This window comes from Bactrocera dorsalis, chromosome 2, assembly GCF_023373825.1.
Source record: "Bactrocera dorsalis isolate Fly_Bdor chromosome 2, ASM2337382v1, whole genome shotgun sequence".
NCBI classification, from domain to species: domain Eukaryota; kingdom Metazoa; phylum Arthropoda; class Insecta; order Diptera; family Tephritidae; genus Bactrocera; species Bactrocera dorsalis.
In genome coordinates, this window is record NC_064304.1 from 101,807,729 (window position 1) to 101,824,022 (window position 16,294).

Consider the following 16,294-nt stretch of genomic DNA (forward strand, 5'->3'; position numbering starts at 1 on the left):
ATATACAGGCAGACAAACAGACGTACATGACTAAATCGACTCAACCCGTCATGCGGATTGTCGCCGATGTTTCCTTCTGGGTCTTACAAATATCGTGGCAAACTTAATATACACTATTCAGGGTATAATATTTAAATAATAACGGTATTATATGCAGCAGCTTGATTTCAAAGTATCCTTGGGAGTACCAAGATTATCGTTTAACGCGTTTTAATGACACATGTGTATATATAAAAGTGCAGCAAAAACAATATAAACTTCGTATATTGAACGGTTGTATGATAGATTGATTGATTGATTGCTTCATTGACGGATTTACTGCTCGAGACGGCGTGCTATAGTGGATTCTAACGATTTCGCATGAATTGATTAATGTACGCTTTGATTTCCGGCAATAATAAATGCGACAAGCGACAACTACACGTATGTATGTATTTGAGTATGCTGGCATATGTATGTATGTATGCAAGTGAATTAATGTATGTGTGAGTGTCTGTGGTTTGGAATAAAATATTGCGTTATTGGCGTATCAGAAATCAACAAAAAAATAAACTTCCGCAATTTTAAAATGTATGTATGTATGTATGAAAAACGCATGTTTTGTGTACAATTAAAAAATGTATATATTTACATATATCTATGTATATGTAGTCATCTATTTGAAATTATCACAAATGGTTAATGCATGAAATAAAATGGTAGAACGCAGGATTGTTGTTGTTGTTTTTATATTATAGTATGTATGTAGTAGTAAGGAAGGAAGTTGGACAGCAAGTTTACGAAACAAAATGACTAGTTACAAGTTAATGATTTTACTTGAAATTTATTTGGTGAAAAAAGTAACTCATTTAAAATTGCCTCGTAATTACGCAAAATATATAAGAAATATATTCCAAATAAAAAAAGAAGAAAAGGAAAAATATTGATTTTTTTTTGAAAGCTTAAAGTGTGTGTTATAACTAATCGATAAAAGAAAGTAGAATACATTGCAGCGAAGTAGTAGTAGTAGTAGTAGTAGTATTAGAAGTCGTAACAGTAGTGGTGTTAGAATAAATGACAGTATTAGAGAGTAGGCGATACAGCATACTTGCAATATTTTTTCTTGCTTCATGTACTTTTTTATTATTATTATTAACTTCAGCTCTTAACCACACAGTTAACACACAACTTACCGTCTTCACCGCTTGAGGCCTGACCAACGCCATCAGCGCCAAGTGTACCCAATTCAGCTGCCTGAATAATTAGTGAAACGCGATAGAAGTAATTCCGCCAGAAATTCTCCTCGGTGATGCTAAAAAAAAATAAATGTATATAAAAACAATTTTAATGTGTTATTCCCTTGACTTTGCATCGTTTTACTCACATTTTGGGCACCAGTTCGAATCGCATTGTTTCCAGCGCTTTATCCTCGGCCATTATGGCAATAGCTGTGGGATACGCTGTATCGTAGTTGAAGTCAAAATCAACACCGGCTGGTGGTGCGCGCACGAAATTGCGACGATCCTGTGAGAGGCCGAGAATTTCCTCCTTGATCTTAGCCTCGTTGGTGTGTCCAATCCATGGTGCGACACCGGAATCGGCGCCACCTTGACTTTTAATAAAGGCTTCCTGTTCTTTGTTGAAGGACTCGAGGATGGGCTGTCGGTGAGCAATACGATAAAACCGTTACATTTTTTTTTGTAAGAAATGTGTTCAATAAATTTTATATAAAAAGCGAATTTGAACTAAAATTCGTAAACTTAAAGTAACGGCACGAAAAGGAGCTGACTTTATGTCGCTATGTCTGATTTTGATATACCCGCAAAATTAATACGGCTGTGTAAACTGACGTTGAGCAATACCCAGACCTGCGTTATGATACCAAACGAGGTTTCAGACAAGGCGACTCTCTATCATGCGACTTTTTCAATCTACTGCTGGATAATTCGAGCTGCAGAGTTGAATCGAGAAGGCACAATATAGATATCATTGGCCTCAGTATCCGCGCCGTTAGTTTTGCTTTCTATAGACTGGATGGGGAAACGAAGCAAATGCATCTGGCAGTCAGTCATTGCACTCAGGACTTGGCTTTCACGTCACTGTTGACAGTCATAGCTTCGAAGTTGTAGATAATTTCGTCTATCTTGGAACCAGTATTAATAAAAACAACAATGCCAGACTCGAAATCCAACGCAGAATAACTAAACACTGGAAAGCTACAGTTTCTACCTACAGAATATATAGCCGCACAAGTTCGAATTGATGACTAGCGCTTAGAATCTCATGGGAAATACAAACACTTAACGGTAAAGCGTAAGAGGACGAGCACGTTCCAAATCTGATGAATTTGGAGTACTCTATATACCAAACTCAACGTTTCTGCAGTTTCAATGATGGAGGGATGGCCTGTGGATCTGTGGCCGTACCAATATGCTCGCCTGGATGCAGTGGAGCGCAGATGAGGAAGCTTCAAAATTATCAGAAAACTGCATTCCGGACTAGGACAGGATTCCACTTTATGTCTCCTATCGAACACTTTCTAGTGAGGGCAGTATGCTTCCAGTTAAGGGGCATAATGAACTCCTCTCCAGGCAGTTCACATCACCCCTGCAGTCACCTGCTTGAAGCGGAACCGCCTCCTAGGAACATCAAGAGGTCATTCCTCAATTACGTCGACGACATTAGACAGTACGCCGAACAGACTTCGGACGTAATAAACTTTCGATAAGCATTGACCGTCGTTTACAGTGGAGCCTCAACACCTCCAGTGAGTGGCGTACTCGGAGTCAAACCACCTCCCATCGCAGACGAAGAGTTCGAATTGTCTCGAGAAACGAGAGTGACTTTTGCGCAGCTTCGTTCTGGATACTGCTGCAGGTTAAACTCCTACTTATTCAGAATAGATCCCGACATAACCAACGTCCTACCTCTTTGCATGCCCCACTAACCCCACTCATCTGCTTAACACCACTCTCCCTTTAGTCCGACCCCGTCGGAACAGCACTTTTCGTGGCTCCGAATAACAAAAACAACAACATGGATGGATGAAAAAAACTGACGAAATTCACAACAGGCAACCGAATGTTGCATATCACAAAGCTCAACTTATTCGGTCTATCTTATAGAGGTTGAGGCTGTTGTAGAACTTTATATGTATTGTGTTATATATAAATGTTCATAAATAAAAAATTTAAGAGTTTTATTCTAAATGTTTTTGTTTTGTCAATACTTACATTCTCCTTGACAGTCTCCTTGATTTTGGCGCCCGCCTTATTTATGGCCGATGACAAAAATGAGCCGAAGTGTTTTGCCTGCTGTGTTACTTTGGTGGTAACTGTAATTTTCAACGTAAAAAAAAATAAAATAAAAAAATAAACAAATTAGTAAAACAGCATGGGAATTTGTGAAAATGCACAAAGCTCATATCTACAAAGTACAAAAACAACAAATGAGTTTATGTAACATGCATTAAATATAAGTATATGTTAATAATAAAATAAAGTATTTTATAAGAAATACACAAGCGAGCACATTAGTAGTAACCTGTCACCATTTCTTCCATTTTTTGAGACTTTCTTATGTAAGTTTTCAAAGTACAAAGAATTAATTTAAATTTTTTTTTTGTTTTTCAAATAAAACATGTTAAGCACATTGAGCACATTGTTCACATTAATTTTGTTACCAATTTGATAAATAATTTTGTACTGTGACACGTACTGTTCGCTTCTTCGCCCTTACCCTGTCCGATTTGACCCTCATCACCGGTGGGGGTGCCACCGCCGGAAGCGGGGTGTGAATCAGCACCCTCTGTAGCGCTGTAATGAGAACGCAGGCAATGCAAATATTAGTCTAGTGAAGAAATTTTCTTAGTTAATAATATAAAAAAATTTTTTTAGAAAAAGAAATAAGGATAAAAGTGCATCAAACTTGAAAATTCGCATGCATTAGAAACAGTTTTGTAATTGCATAATCATAGCCAACATTTATACAAAAATTTGCATGCAAAATTCAATATTTCAGAGTTGCATAAATTTAATAAAATATTTAATTAAATTAATTTAAATACATAAAACGTTACAATTTACGCATAAATGAGGCTATATTATTAAATAAAATTATATTTATAATAATAATACTTATAAAAATATATATTTTTTAAGTTGGAGTCCTTTATGATTTTGGTGAGGTAGAAAAAAATGAATACCGATTCTTTAACGGATCGTTTATGATTGCCGATGCCGGTTCAGCGCCGAAGACATGGACATCAAAAAATCACCGGCTGAGTAATAATAATAATAAATAATTGCGCTTCTAACTAGTAGGTCATGATGTTTCGACACCTGAAAAGCCGATTGATGTGATCAGAATGCATGTCTTGGAAAAAAATCTCTATCAGAGTGACAAAAGTGCTACGAAAATTGGTTCAAACGCATGCAAAATTGTATAGATCGTACTTAATGGAAACATTTTTTTAAAGAAATAAAGCGATATTCGATGACTAATATTTGATTTGTTCTCTATATGAAAAAAAAGGTTTTTGAAAAAATGCTGTTTTTTTACCCGAGGAAACCCATGTAACTCCCAAATACCCAAAGTCTAACCGTTATACATTTTTGTGTAAAGTACATTTATCTATGAAATTCAAGGAACTTTGGAGTTCTTGGGCATACAGGGTATTTCTATTAGAGGGAATTTCTATTAGAGCAGTTGCCATGACAGTCGGCTCAACGTAACCGAAATGGATCCGGATTTTTAACCAGCAAGGGACTGTCAACTTGGAATTATGCTTCGAAACTATTTCAGGAATATTTTCTGCCGCTACAGCAACAACAATTTCTATTAGAGAATCTAAAAGTTCTTAAAAATTGTTTCTCACAGAGAAATATTGCTTTTAAGATTTTAGCAGAACAATTTTTGGATCATTAATGACTTTGTAGTTATTTCAAGGCTTCGCCTGGCAAATTTTAATATTACTGTCGTTTCCATAAAATGTGCTATGTGTCAAATTGCTTGAGCTTTTAGAAATATAACCAACAAATTTACTCAAACTGTGAATTTAAAAGCTTAGAGAGCAAATGAAATGGCTATAAAAAGTAAATAAAAGTTGACTTAGCAAAAATGAATTTTAAAAATTAATAGAATAATATACATACATATACATATGTTTACAAGTTTGTAACGGATTATTAATTATATTTTAATAGATTTAAAGCATAATTTGGATAAAAAATAACAATTGATATTATTTTTTTAAAGGAATGTAAATATACACTCCCGTACACCATATTATACATATTATAGAAATAAAAACAAATTTTACATTACTTCAAAACTAAACTACTCAAATCGTATACAGTCTTTAGAAAATATCTATTATGATTTAAAAATTGTTGCTATTAATTTATAAATTCTATAATTAGTAAAAAATTCTGAGTATTTTGAGCTTAGATGAGCACGCAGTTGCAAAATGTTTAAATAATGGCCATATTTACAAGACTCGCATTTATGATGGAACCGAAGTTGCCTGAGAGGCGATGTGAGATGAAAATGCATGGAAATGTATGGCAAATACTTGTACATAAACAAAGTCCTATAAATCAAAATAATGGTGGGATATATAGAATTGTGAATACAGCACAGCGAAGTAGTCTGATTGGTTGCTGCCATTGGTCGCATGCAAAACACACGACTGTTGCCAAGTATGCGTTTCTAGAACATACAAAAAACAGTAAAGAAACTCAAGGAGAATGAAAAATTCGATACAAAAAAGGAAATTGAAAAAGAAATAAGGAAAATGAAAGTTTTCAAAACAGAACATTAAAACCCGCAGAAAGTGAAGCGCAAATAGACGAGAAAATTAAAAACAAGCTACGAAATTCTATGAAAAGAAAATAGTCGGTATAAGGAAAGTAAGTTTATATGAAAATAAAAATAGTTGGTGTAAAGAAAGTAAGAGAAAGGTGAAAAATCAGAAGAAAAAAATCAGTCAGTAGTTTAAAAAAACACTTACAACGCACGAGCACAAAAAAAAATTGCACTAGATTTGCACTACGTTTTTCACTAGACAACAAAAAGACATAATGGTAAGAATAACGTATGCTTTTTGTTTTTGTTTTTTTTTTTTTTTTTAATTCGCAATGTACGAATATGTTTACTAATTTTGCCACATTTGCTTTTAACTGTATGGTATTTTGCTAAAAAATTATATTTTGCGAGCGTTTACTATTTTTTCATGTATTTTTGCTTTATGTTTTGTTAGCATATCCGCTTTGGTTCGTGTTTTTTGATGGGCCGCACAATAATGATGGTATCTGATATTTTATGGTTGCGCTGCATGGTCTCACTACAAACGGTTTACTTGCGAGCTGAGCGGTTAAAATACGATTACGATTACTTTTATGTACGTATGTAGCTGCTTTTCGGTTACGTTTGGGAGTATAAGAATAAATAATATAGGATAGAACGAAACTGTTGACATAATGATGAACATATTTATTGCAATTGGCCAAGAAATTAAAATTTAAACTATAATAGTAGTGAATTGAATGGTTATTAGTTAATATTTAGGTGCAAGGTGATGCGTTTGGTGAGCTTTTATATGTATTAATATAGACATGAGGGTGAAGTAGGACATGGAAATTTTTGTCCGCTGCTAAAAAGCGAATTTAGATTTTACAGCGAGATAATTAATGCTAGACCACGCTATATTTGTAAAATAGCTGTATACATACATATGTATATATGCTATTTCGAGGATATGCTAATGTAAAAGAAATAAAAAATGGTTTTTATTGTTAGTAAAGTAAAAGCAATAAATAAGGTTAGGGAAGGTGTGCTTATGTGCTATTCGCACCAATAAATTAAATTTCGGTACTGTTGACGGAATTTTATGACCTCTCAGTTATAAACAATATATAACCATTTTATAACCAACATTTAACTATTTTATAACCAATATATAACCATTTCATAACCAACACATAACTATTTCACAACCAATATATAACCAGTTTATAACCAAAACTCAAATTTGGTTTCATTAAGAGTGATTTCTATTATTATAACGTTATTCCAGTAAACTTAAAAAAAGTTATGTTACGTTATTTTGCATTTTAGGTGACGAAATGCTTCATAGGCGCAAAATTAAGAAAATTATATAATAATTATAAATGGTTAGTGCACTTTCAGACTTTATATGCATTTGCAGAGGGACAAAAATTTCCACACACACTTTTGATGAAAAAATAGTTAAATTATAAATACTTTATAATTCACATAGCAAAAGTACAGATTAAGCTAAGGGGGAAAATTGAAATTTTCAAGTAATTAGTGAGTAAGCAAAGAGAGAATATACAAAGAAATAGAGTAGTGAGTAGTAAATTGATAAGTAGGAAAAATAGTGATCGAAATAGTTTTGAAAATTTGAAAGTTATAAGAAATCAGACACAAAAGTTATAAATTTGTGATTATTATGCTAAGCTAGGCTATATGTTTGCATAAAGGGTGCTACAAATACAAGTTCATTCAAGGTAATAAAATAATATTTTTTGTATAATTTTTAATATTAAAATTTTGCAAGCAAATAAATCGTCGTAAGATGAAGCTCAATGGAAACAAATGGAAATATAAAATAAAAAAATACACGGAAAAATCATTTACGGGCGATCTAAGGTCGGCAAGCGGAATGAGAGCGACGGTTGGCTTCTTTTTCCCGACCACAGATCGCCCGTAATTAATGTTTCCTTTATTTTTTATTTTATTTTGTTATTTTATATCGCGTTTCCTACGTGTTTCAACCAATTATAGTTTTTTCACTTTTTACCATTTTCATCAACTTCTACACTAGTCTACAAAATTATAGTTTTCAATTTTAATAAATAATTTTTTTATTAGTTTTCTGATTTTTTTGGCTGAACTGGCTTTTTACTGTTAAAAACTTGTATATGCACCACCCGTGTAAATTACAAAATATGTAAATAATCTAACTTACGTTTAAAATTTGTAAAATTTGCAGAAATGAATGTGTGTAAGTGTAAAAATCAAAAAGTCAAAGTCAAAAATAAACCAACAAAGGCCGAAAGCAAATTTAAAACTAATACTTTAACGCATATTATGTATTTATTTGCATGTGTGTGTGTGCGTTTGTGTAGAGTTTTGGCCAATATATATATTAAGTATAAGTGAGTATAAGAAATTCATAACGTTAGTAGTTAATATAACTGTTAATAGAATAATATAGTTTTCAACTTGTTAGTTAGTTGTGCTTTAAAGGCGGCATTTAATCAATTCAACTGCACAGCAACGAACTGAACAAAGGTGATTTGTAGTCAACTTAATTGAACGAAATGTAAAATGTATTACTTTCCAAACGATTTGCATTAAACTATTGCAAAAATTGCTTTGTCAAAAACTTTGTAATAATTAGTAAAACTAAACTATATTCAACTCAACTAGAAAATTTGATTGAAATTCAAAAATTTGTTTTTTTTTTTGTTTTTGCCTAACTTCATAAATATAATACAAAATGAACACACTTTTTACGTGGAGTGTGTAAAATTTTGCATTAAAAATATGAAATTGAGTTTGTTTTAAACTTAGGCGTTTAAAAAATTATTTTGTTTCGGTTTAAATATAACGTTCTTATTTATCCCTGCTGTAACTCATAAAATAGCATTGTCCCGTCATTAGCTGCTTGGCCCATACCTAATGTACCTCGATTTGTCATCATCTTCACCACTCACGGCACCTGTGGGATCTCCGCTCTCGGCGACAGCGCCATCTGCGGCGACACCCTCACCAGCTTCGGCGCCACCTTTGCGCAGCCCCGGAATTGAGGGCATCGACGGCATGGCTGGCATAGCTGGCATTGATGGCATAGACATGGTAGGCATTGCCGGCATTGATGGAATTGAAGCGCTGGCACTGCCTAACCAGCCTTTGGCACTTCCCAACCAACCACTGTATGGGGAAAAAGAGAGAAAGAGAGAGAAAAAGTTAGAGCGAATTAGTTAGATTTTTATTTGTATTTTTTTAGTAATATTTATAAATAAATAAATTAATACTCTTAAAGTTATAACTAGTATTAAGTATTGTAATATTAATTATAAGTATAATAACTAAAATACATATTTGGCCGGCATTGGAGTACACGCAAAAGATTTTCAGGATTATTGAAATGTGTATAAAATTTTGTTTTTTTTTTATAAAATTTTCAGGTTTAGCAGATATGCATTTATTATCAGAGGGCACGAAAAATTTATAAATAATTTTTTTTTTTATAGATATTTCTTTTATAAAATTTTCAAAAAGCACGAAAAAGATTAGAAATAATTTACTTTTTAATAGATAATTTCTTTTGTTTTATATAATATTTTTGATATCAATTATATAAAAAAAAAATAAAAGAATGTTTGCATATAAGACTTATATCACTCAGAATGTCATATTTTTTATTTTAAATAAAATACAATTTTATTGTGAAAAAGTGGCAACCCTGCCCCATCTTATACTTAGCTTTATATAATATAACTTATTGCTTATAGGCTGGTACATATATTTTCTTTACATAGAAAATATTGCAAATTTTTAACCTTACTTTCCTCTACAACTATTTTCCATGAAATTTTAAATCATAACCAGGTGGCAACCACATTAAAAAATTTCGACTACAGCTTGAAAATATAAACTTTATTTTGATACCTATGCATATGGTATTAAGATATTACAACTAATTAATTTTAAAGAACATTTTTTTTCATATTATTTTAAAAGTCTTTACTTTTTCATGCTCCTCCAAATAAAAAAATAATAAAAAAAAATTGTTAAAAAAACAATATTATTTTCTTGCTCTAACTATGTTTGTTGAATACTGTTAAAATACTGTAAGCTAATAAGTAAACAAAATTATAAGTTCACTAAGAAAACCGAAGTTATCTACTCTCATCATGTTACTCATACGCTGTGTCGAACACAAGAAATTTTATTTTTGATGCATAATGCATGCCAAAACATTATCTTTGTTAAAAAGTGAAACAATATAACAAACCGTTTATATGCTCCACATTTTTAATACATGTAAAAAAGTCGCTTCATTGTTTGCTTAAAGTATGCAAGCAAAGTACGTTACTCATACGCAATGGCATACAGTGAAAAAAATAATTCAAATTCAGGTGTGTATTAATATTCTACTGCACGATTTTCTACTTGAAAATATTTGAATATTTTATATTAGAAAAATTGAGAATTTTGCGCATCGCATTATTCACGCTGCCAAACCACGTTACTCATACGCCCCACTCGATAAACAATGAAAACATGTGAAAACAGTGCAGGCAACTACGCACTTGCGGTCTGTTTAATGTTGCCACATGAAATGGGTGTACGCATGAATTGATCAGCAAATCACGCCTCAAAATGACCTTCAATCGACGTTTATTGCAATCAACATTGATTTCGGACAGTATGAAGCGTGGCGCGTGGGCAGGTGTACGCGTACGGTTTGCCTAATTAAGGGAGGCGTAAGCGATAGATAGGCGGTGGCAACGGCAACTTTCATTAAATTTCGTGGTTCATTTTGCTTGAATGCACTCTTCGCTTCGTAATTAACACACGCAATATTGCGCTCAACATGGCATTAAAAAGTAAATATATTTGCATATGTACACTTACATACTCTTTTGAAGTATGCATGTGAATGTGTAAATGCTGAACGATTATTTGTAAAATTTATTAAGCCACAATTGCGTCGTCATATGCGGATTATCAGCACATAATTAGTCATGTATGCAGTGAACGTATGTTGCGTTAAACTTGAAATGACCGCAAATTGGCCATAAAACGGTGAAGCTTTCATAAAGTTTAGGTGGGTAATTTGCAACGATGAAAGTTCATAACAGTTGTAGCAAACGCGTATGCAAGCCAGGTAAAATATGCGCAAAGTATAACTTATACCCTGAACAGCATGTATTAAGTTTGGAACACGCAGAAGGAAACGTCGGAGGCGCTATAAAGATGTACATATATACTAACTAGTTCCTCAGATTTGGAGATATCGCTCTGAAATTTGTCACACATCTTTTTCTCAGCACTAAGTTGCTCATTTGCCGGAACGGTTGATATCGGAACACTCTAGCATATAGTTGCCATACAAACTAAACAATCGGAATAAAGTGCTTATATGGAAAGCTTTTTGATTTGACGAGATATCCTCACGAAATTTGGCTTGGATTATTTTTTAAGCCAAAACTACAACGTCTGAAAAAAAAATATTCAGAACGGACCACTGTAGCATAAGGCTGCCATGCAAAATGAACGATCAAAATCATGATAAAGCTATTTTATACCCTTTTATGCAATAAACAATGCACCTATGGAGGGTATTACAGCTGTGGTGCAAACAAAGTAAACGTTTTTTCTTGTTTTTCTTTATTAACTATACCTTCATTTGCGTACATAGCAAGAGCAGCTGCAAAATAATGAGTATGAAAGTTGAATAAATACAAATTTCATTTGCTGACAGCAACTGCGAAAACACTTATGATATATACCCTCCATAAGTTTGTGGTGGTCGTTCAGATGCACTAGACAAGCACATAATATACGGTATGCAAATAAAAAACACAAACACACGCGCGCTTGCATGCATATCCTTTAGTCTTAACCCACTCCATTTGTTCCCTACACTTAGTGCTGCACATTTCAGACGCGAAAATGAAATGAATGCCATGTAGGTAGATCAGTAGATGGGTAGGTATGTTCTTAATTGAGTGCGGAAGGCGTAATAAATTCGCTAAAATAGCCATGGGTAATAATGGAAAAAACACAGCAGTTGACTACATGCGAGCGTAGGCTTGATCAAGTGTACTTGAAATGAAAGCAAAAATAATAATAATTTTCGCCACAGTAGCAATAAACCAATAAATAATGAAGACCTGTTGCCTGCAAGTGTTGTGGTAAAATGAAAGTTCTCTTTATTATAAGTGTATATAAATTATATGATGTGTTCTTTTAAAGCTTTCATAGCCTAGTTGCACATTATGTTCGGCATATATACATATAAATCTTAATAACTAATAAATATTTAAATTACACCTCAGAAACTATGACGAAGTTCGTACACGGTTTTCTTGGAGAATGTGGGGCTACCGACCTGAAGCAATGCGTATTTTATGTACTGCCGGTTACGGCATCATACTCGTTAATCATTTGATTAATGTTTTATGTGACTACAATAACAACAACAACATCATCAACAACGACGTACTAACAGGCAAATAAAACACACATTTTCTCTCGCAGCAATTGCTTTAATGTTATCATACTTTAGACGTTTTCGTTTCGCCACTTCGCTGTTCGCTATGTAGTGTGAGCTCTCTTGTGAAAAAAATTCTTGTGGAAACAAGAACGAACAAAAAGAAAGAATTTTTTTGCATATATAATTAATTTATATATTTCAGAATATTTTCAGGTATGTAAATAGTTGCGGATACTAGAACTTTAAACGCATTTTTCTCGAAAGGCTGTTTTCAGAGTGGGAGTCGATTAGTCGGATTGGCTGGACATTTTATTTGTCATATAATAACCGAATTAATAAAATTCTTGTTCATAATATCAATATTTCTTCTCTTTAATGTACTTTTTTTTCAAAAACTAATGATTTTTTTTTGAAAGCCTTTGTTTAAAATAAAATGTCTATCATTACATTATTTATTTACAATTTTTATAATTTTTATATGGTGTTTAGATTTGAGATAACTTTTTCGAATGTCAACATCCTTTGGCTAGGGTATCAAGGGAACTCAGAATATTTCAAAATCACCGATAAAAAAAAGGGCCTATAAAGTGTATACAATATCAGCATAACAATTTAAGTCGATTTAGCCTTGTTCGTCTGTCTATCTGTGAACATAATTTTGATTTTTGATCTCCTTTGACATGGTTCTTTCAAATTCGGCTCACCTTTGCCACGATATTCGGCCGATTGAAGGTCTGTTTCCGAGTCATAAGCATAAACCCAAGGCTCATCTACAGTAATAATACGTTTCATGACATCCTGGTATATGGAAAGCATTGCTTCATAGACGTTAACGCGACGCTATGATTTTAGGACCAATCGTGCTTTCACTTTTCTACAGTGTATTTATGGTATGTATATGTATATATGTATGCACAGGTATATTCTATAGAAGTTATGCAAGGACTAATGTCGTTAATTAGTTTGAATGGTGTCGCTGTTTGCCTTTCGTCTAGTCGGAAAGTCATGTCTGACCTTTTTATTAAACAATAAAGTCTGCACCAGCTAACATGTAATACAAGTACATATTGTATGAATATGTATATATAATACATACATAATATAATTGGTATATGTATACATTCATTGAAATACTCAAAAAATAATAATTTTGATAATTCGCAAAAATTTGTACACATCTCTTGAATCATTACATACGTTTTAAAGCAAAGTAATAGTAAAAATTTTATTATTAATATATCATGTCTGCCTTGAGACAGACATCTAAGCATCTTTCTTAAGATAATCTAATATAATTTTTTATATATAGATCCTTTTGATATTACTTTAAACTAATGCTAATATTTCACGAAGTAGAAGATTAGAAAAAAAAAACAATATCAGACAAGAATCGAAGGTAAGAATATTTCAAAGATAATATATGTTAATTCCGTTGCAGTTAAAGTTTAGATTTTCTTACATTGAAAGTAAGGAATATTACGCCATAGGAAATGCTATTGTCGGATTTCATTTAACTGCTTAGCTATCTAACAAATGATTTCGTGCTGTAACGTTTCCTATTACACACAGTTAGGGTGAGAAAAATCTCAACGGAAGCGCTCCATCTCTGCAACTAAGCTTCGTTGATTGTTGGCTGCTTTCAAAAGTTGCGCTGTCAGCCACTTACAATATGGGGCAAAAATTATATAAATGCTATGTCGTGACAAGTGAAATTTATATCTTAACACACTTACATACATACATGCATAAATGTGTTAGAGGGAGTCACGAGGCTAACGACACATTTGCGCTCTGCTGCAGCGCTGCGGCAATGCAGCTGAAAAAATGTGAAATTGCTGACAGCTGCAAGTTGGCGTCGTATCAAAGTACAAAAAAAGTGAGGAAATATAAAATTAATGGAAAACAAATAAGATTTGGTATGGCTGTTTGGATTATCCAGCAGATATTGACCTGCAACAAGGGAGCGATGCAGATGCACGCATAAAATGTAAAATACAATGTTGCAAAGTATTGGCGAGCACAGCCATACAGACCAAAAAAAACTCTCCCCACTGACAAACACAAAGTTACATAAAAATAAAATACAAAGGTGACTAGTGGCATTGTTAAGATTTTGACGAGAAAAAGCTTTAAGTGAACTATAAAAATATATCTGTCAAAAGGGTGATTTTAATACGACTTGTGGATGGAAGAATATTTGGGGATAATGGTTTGCAAGTTGTGAAATTGCAATGAAAGTAGTGACATGCCCTATATCCCTATACTTGAACTGCCTTTATATAAGACTAATAAAAGTGTTGGGGATAGCATCTTTCGGAGAGCGGCCCGCAGGCTAGAATGGTCGGCTACTTCCATCTTCGATAGAGTTTTTCTCGAAACATCGCCTTCAAGTGAAGTGTCGTGAAGTGATTTTATTGAAATTTTTCACAGTTCTTCTAAATAAGCTGACCTCGAAGATTTGATGGAATAATTTTTTTTTCGATTACAACTAAATTTTCATTAATTTTTATGGTAAAAACCGACCTAAAAACATACTGTGTTATTTGCAACTTTTTTAATTATTTTTTTTTCAAATCCAAAGAAATTTGATTTTTTTCACATCCCTTGATGAATAAGGACCTATACTCATCTACTGACCCATGAATTTTGATTTTTTTTTTTAACTTTGTATATATTCTTCGTATGTTATGCTAACCACCGCAAGGAGACATGTTTGGACGCTGGCTCCATACACCAGCTGAGTTTCCAAAACAAAATTTATGAAAAATTCACAAAATATTGTTCAAATGTTGCTCTTTGATAAGCTCAAAAGTTGTAATAAATGAGTTTATTTGTTATATCGGCTGCTGAAACCAACAGAAAAGACACCTTTGGCCATGTAGTTGGATATAAATAACCCTCAAATCATATTAAATAAGTATACGGAAAAGGTAAAAAATAGTCTTAAAGAGCTTTATTTTAATGTTGATCATTCAGTTTGTATGGCTGTCATATGCCAAAATGGTCTGATCTGAACAATTTCATTGAGATTATAGCATTGCATGGTACAATAATACACAGCGAATTTCCTGCAGATAACTTGTTAAAAAAAGTGAAATTCTTGTGGCGACAGATCAAATTGATAATTTTCAAACAAAATAGAGGCTAAGTATGCCAAAACCTAAAACAAGAATTCCTTAATTTCACATTACATACAACAAGGCTTCTAGAAAACGGAGTAGAAGCCAAATTTAAGTATATATGCACATACGAGTATAACTGTTTGAATTTGAGGAGTTGAAGTAATAAAAAATGCTGCTTCTATGGAAAAATGTCTGCATGAATAATAAATAGCTATGCGTTTCTTTCTTGTATTTTAATTAAATATCGTAGAAATGTATAATACAATATTACGTTTTGTCTTATTTATAGAATATAGTGTTTCAACGGAAAGCAGTTCGAGTACGGAATTTAATGTGACGTCTGAATGCCGGAACAGCAAGTAACATGATAATGCAAGAAATATGTTAGCATTTTAATATAACCAGCTTTTGCTTTGTATAAAATGCGAATGCCCACCCGCATACTTTAAGATCAAGCAATTTTACATTTCGCTGGAAAAGACAGTTAGCTATAATAACTAGAATATTGAGTAGAAAATAAAGTTGGAAGAATGCATATTTACTTGATTTTATACGAAAGCTATTCAACTGTCCGCGCTGCTGTGCTGCTGCTATAACAAAGTGCATTGCACCGGAAAAAATATTGCGCATACGCAGTGGCCAACAAAACGACCGGTAAATGGACAATTGGTGGAACTTTGAACTTTTTGGCTTTAAATATGAAATTTTGGGAGATTGCGTACGACAGCATAGTGGACAATGATGTGAATGCTGTAAGAAATGCTGCACATCATTACAGTAAAAAACGAAATGATAAGCTTTTATGACATTGGCTTAACACTCTACTCCGTGATGCGCTAGCGTATAAAGCCTTGAGTACTATACATACTAAGTGTACTAAGTATAAAACAAGCATAAAAACGCGAATGCGTTGCGTACTCACAGGAAATGATTATGTCCG

The 16,294-nt window shown here is 33.0% G+C and overlaps 1 protein-coding gene across 21 annotated transcripts in view; it reads right to left on the reverse strand.

The window, feature by feature from the left end:
• Window positions 1-16,294, reverse strand: part of LOC105234098 (synapse-associated protein of 47 kDa) — a 65,514-nt gene that overhangs the window by 11,975 nt on the left and 37,245 nt on the right. For 13 of the 21 annotated variants that reach the window (XR_007421821.1, XR_007421822.1, XR_007421823.1 and 10 more), the window contains 5 exons: window positions 8,683-8,937; window positions 3,697-3,794; window positions 3,213-3,313; window positions 1,364-1,638; window positions 1,173-1,291 (listed from right to left, as the gene is read on the reverse strand). Coding sequence is in view for 17 of the 21 variants with exons in the window: in XM_011216344.4 (XP_011214646.1) it covers window positions 1,173-1,291; window positions 1,364-1,638; window positions 3,213-3,313; window positions 3,697-3,794; window positions 8,683-8,937 (848 nt within the window). In the remaining 4 variants the exon portion in view is untranslated. The remainder of the gene's footprint in view (window positions 1-1,172; window positions 1,292-1,363; window positions 1,639-3,212; window positions 3,314-3,696; window positions 3,795-8,682; window positions 8,938-16,294) is intronic. The other 8 variants (XM_011216346.4, XM_011216349.4, XM_029548451.2 and 5 more) reach the window with 5 other exon arrangements.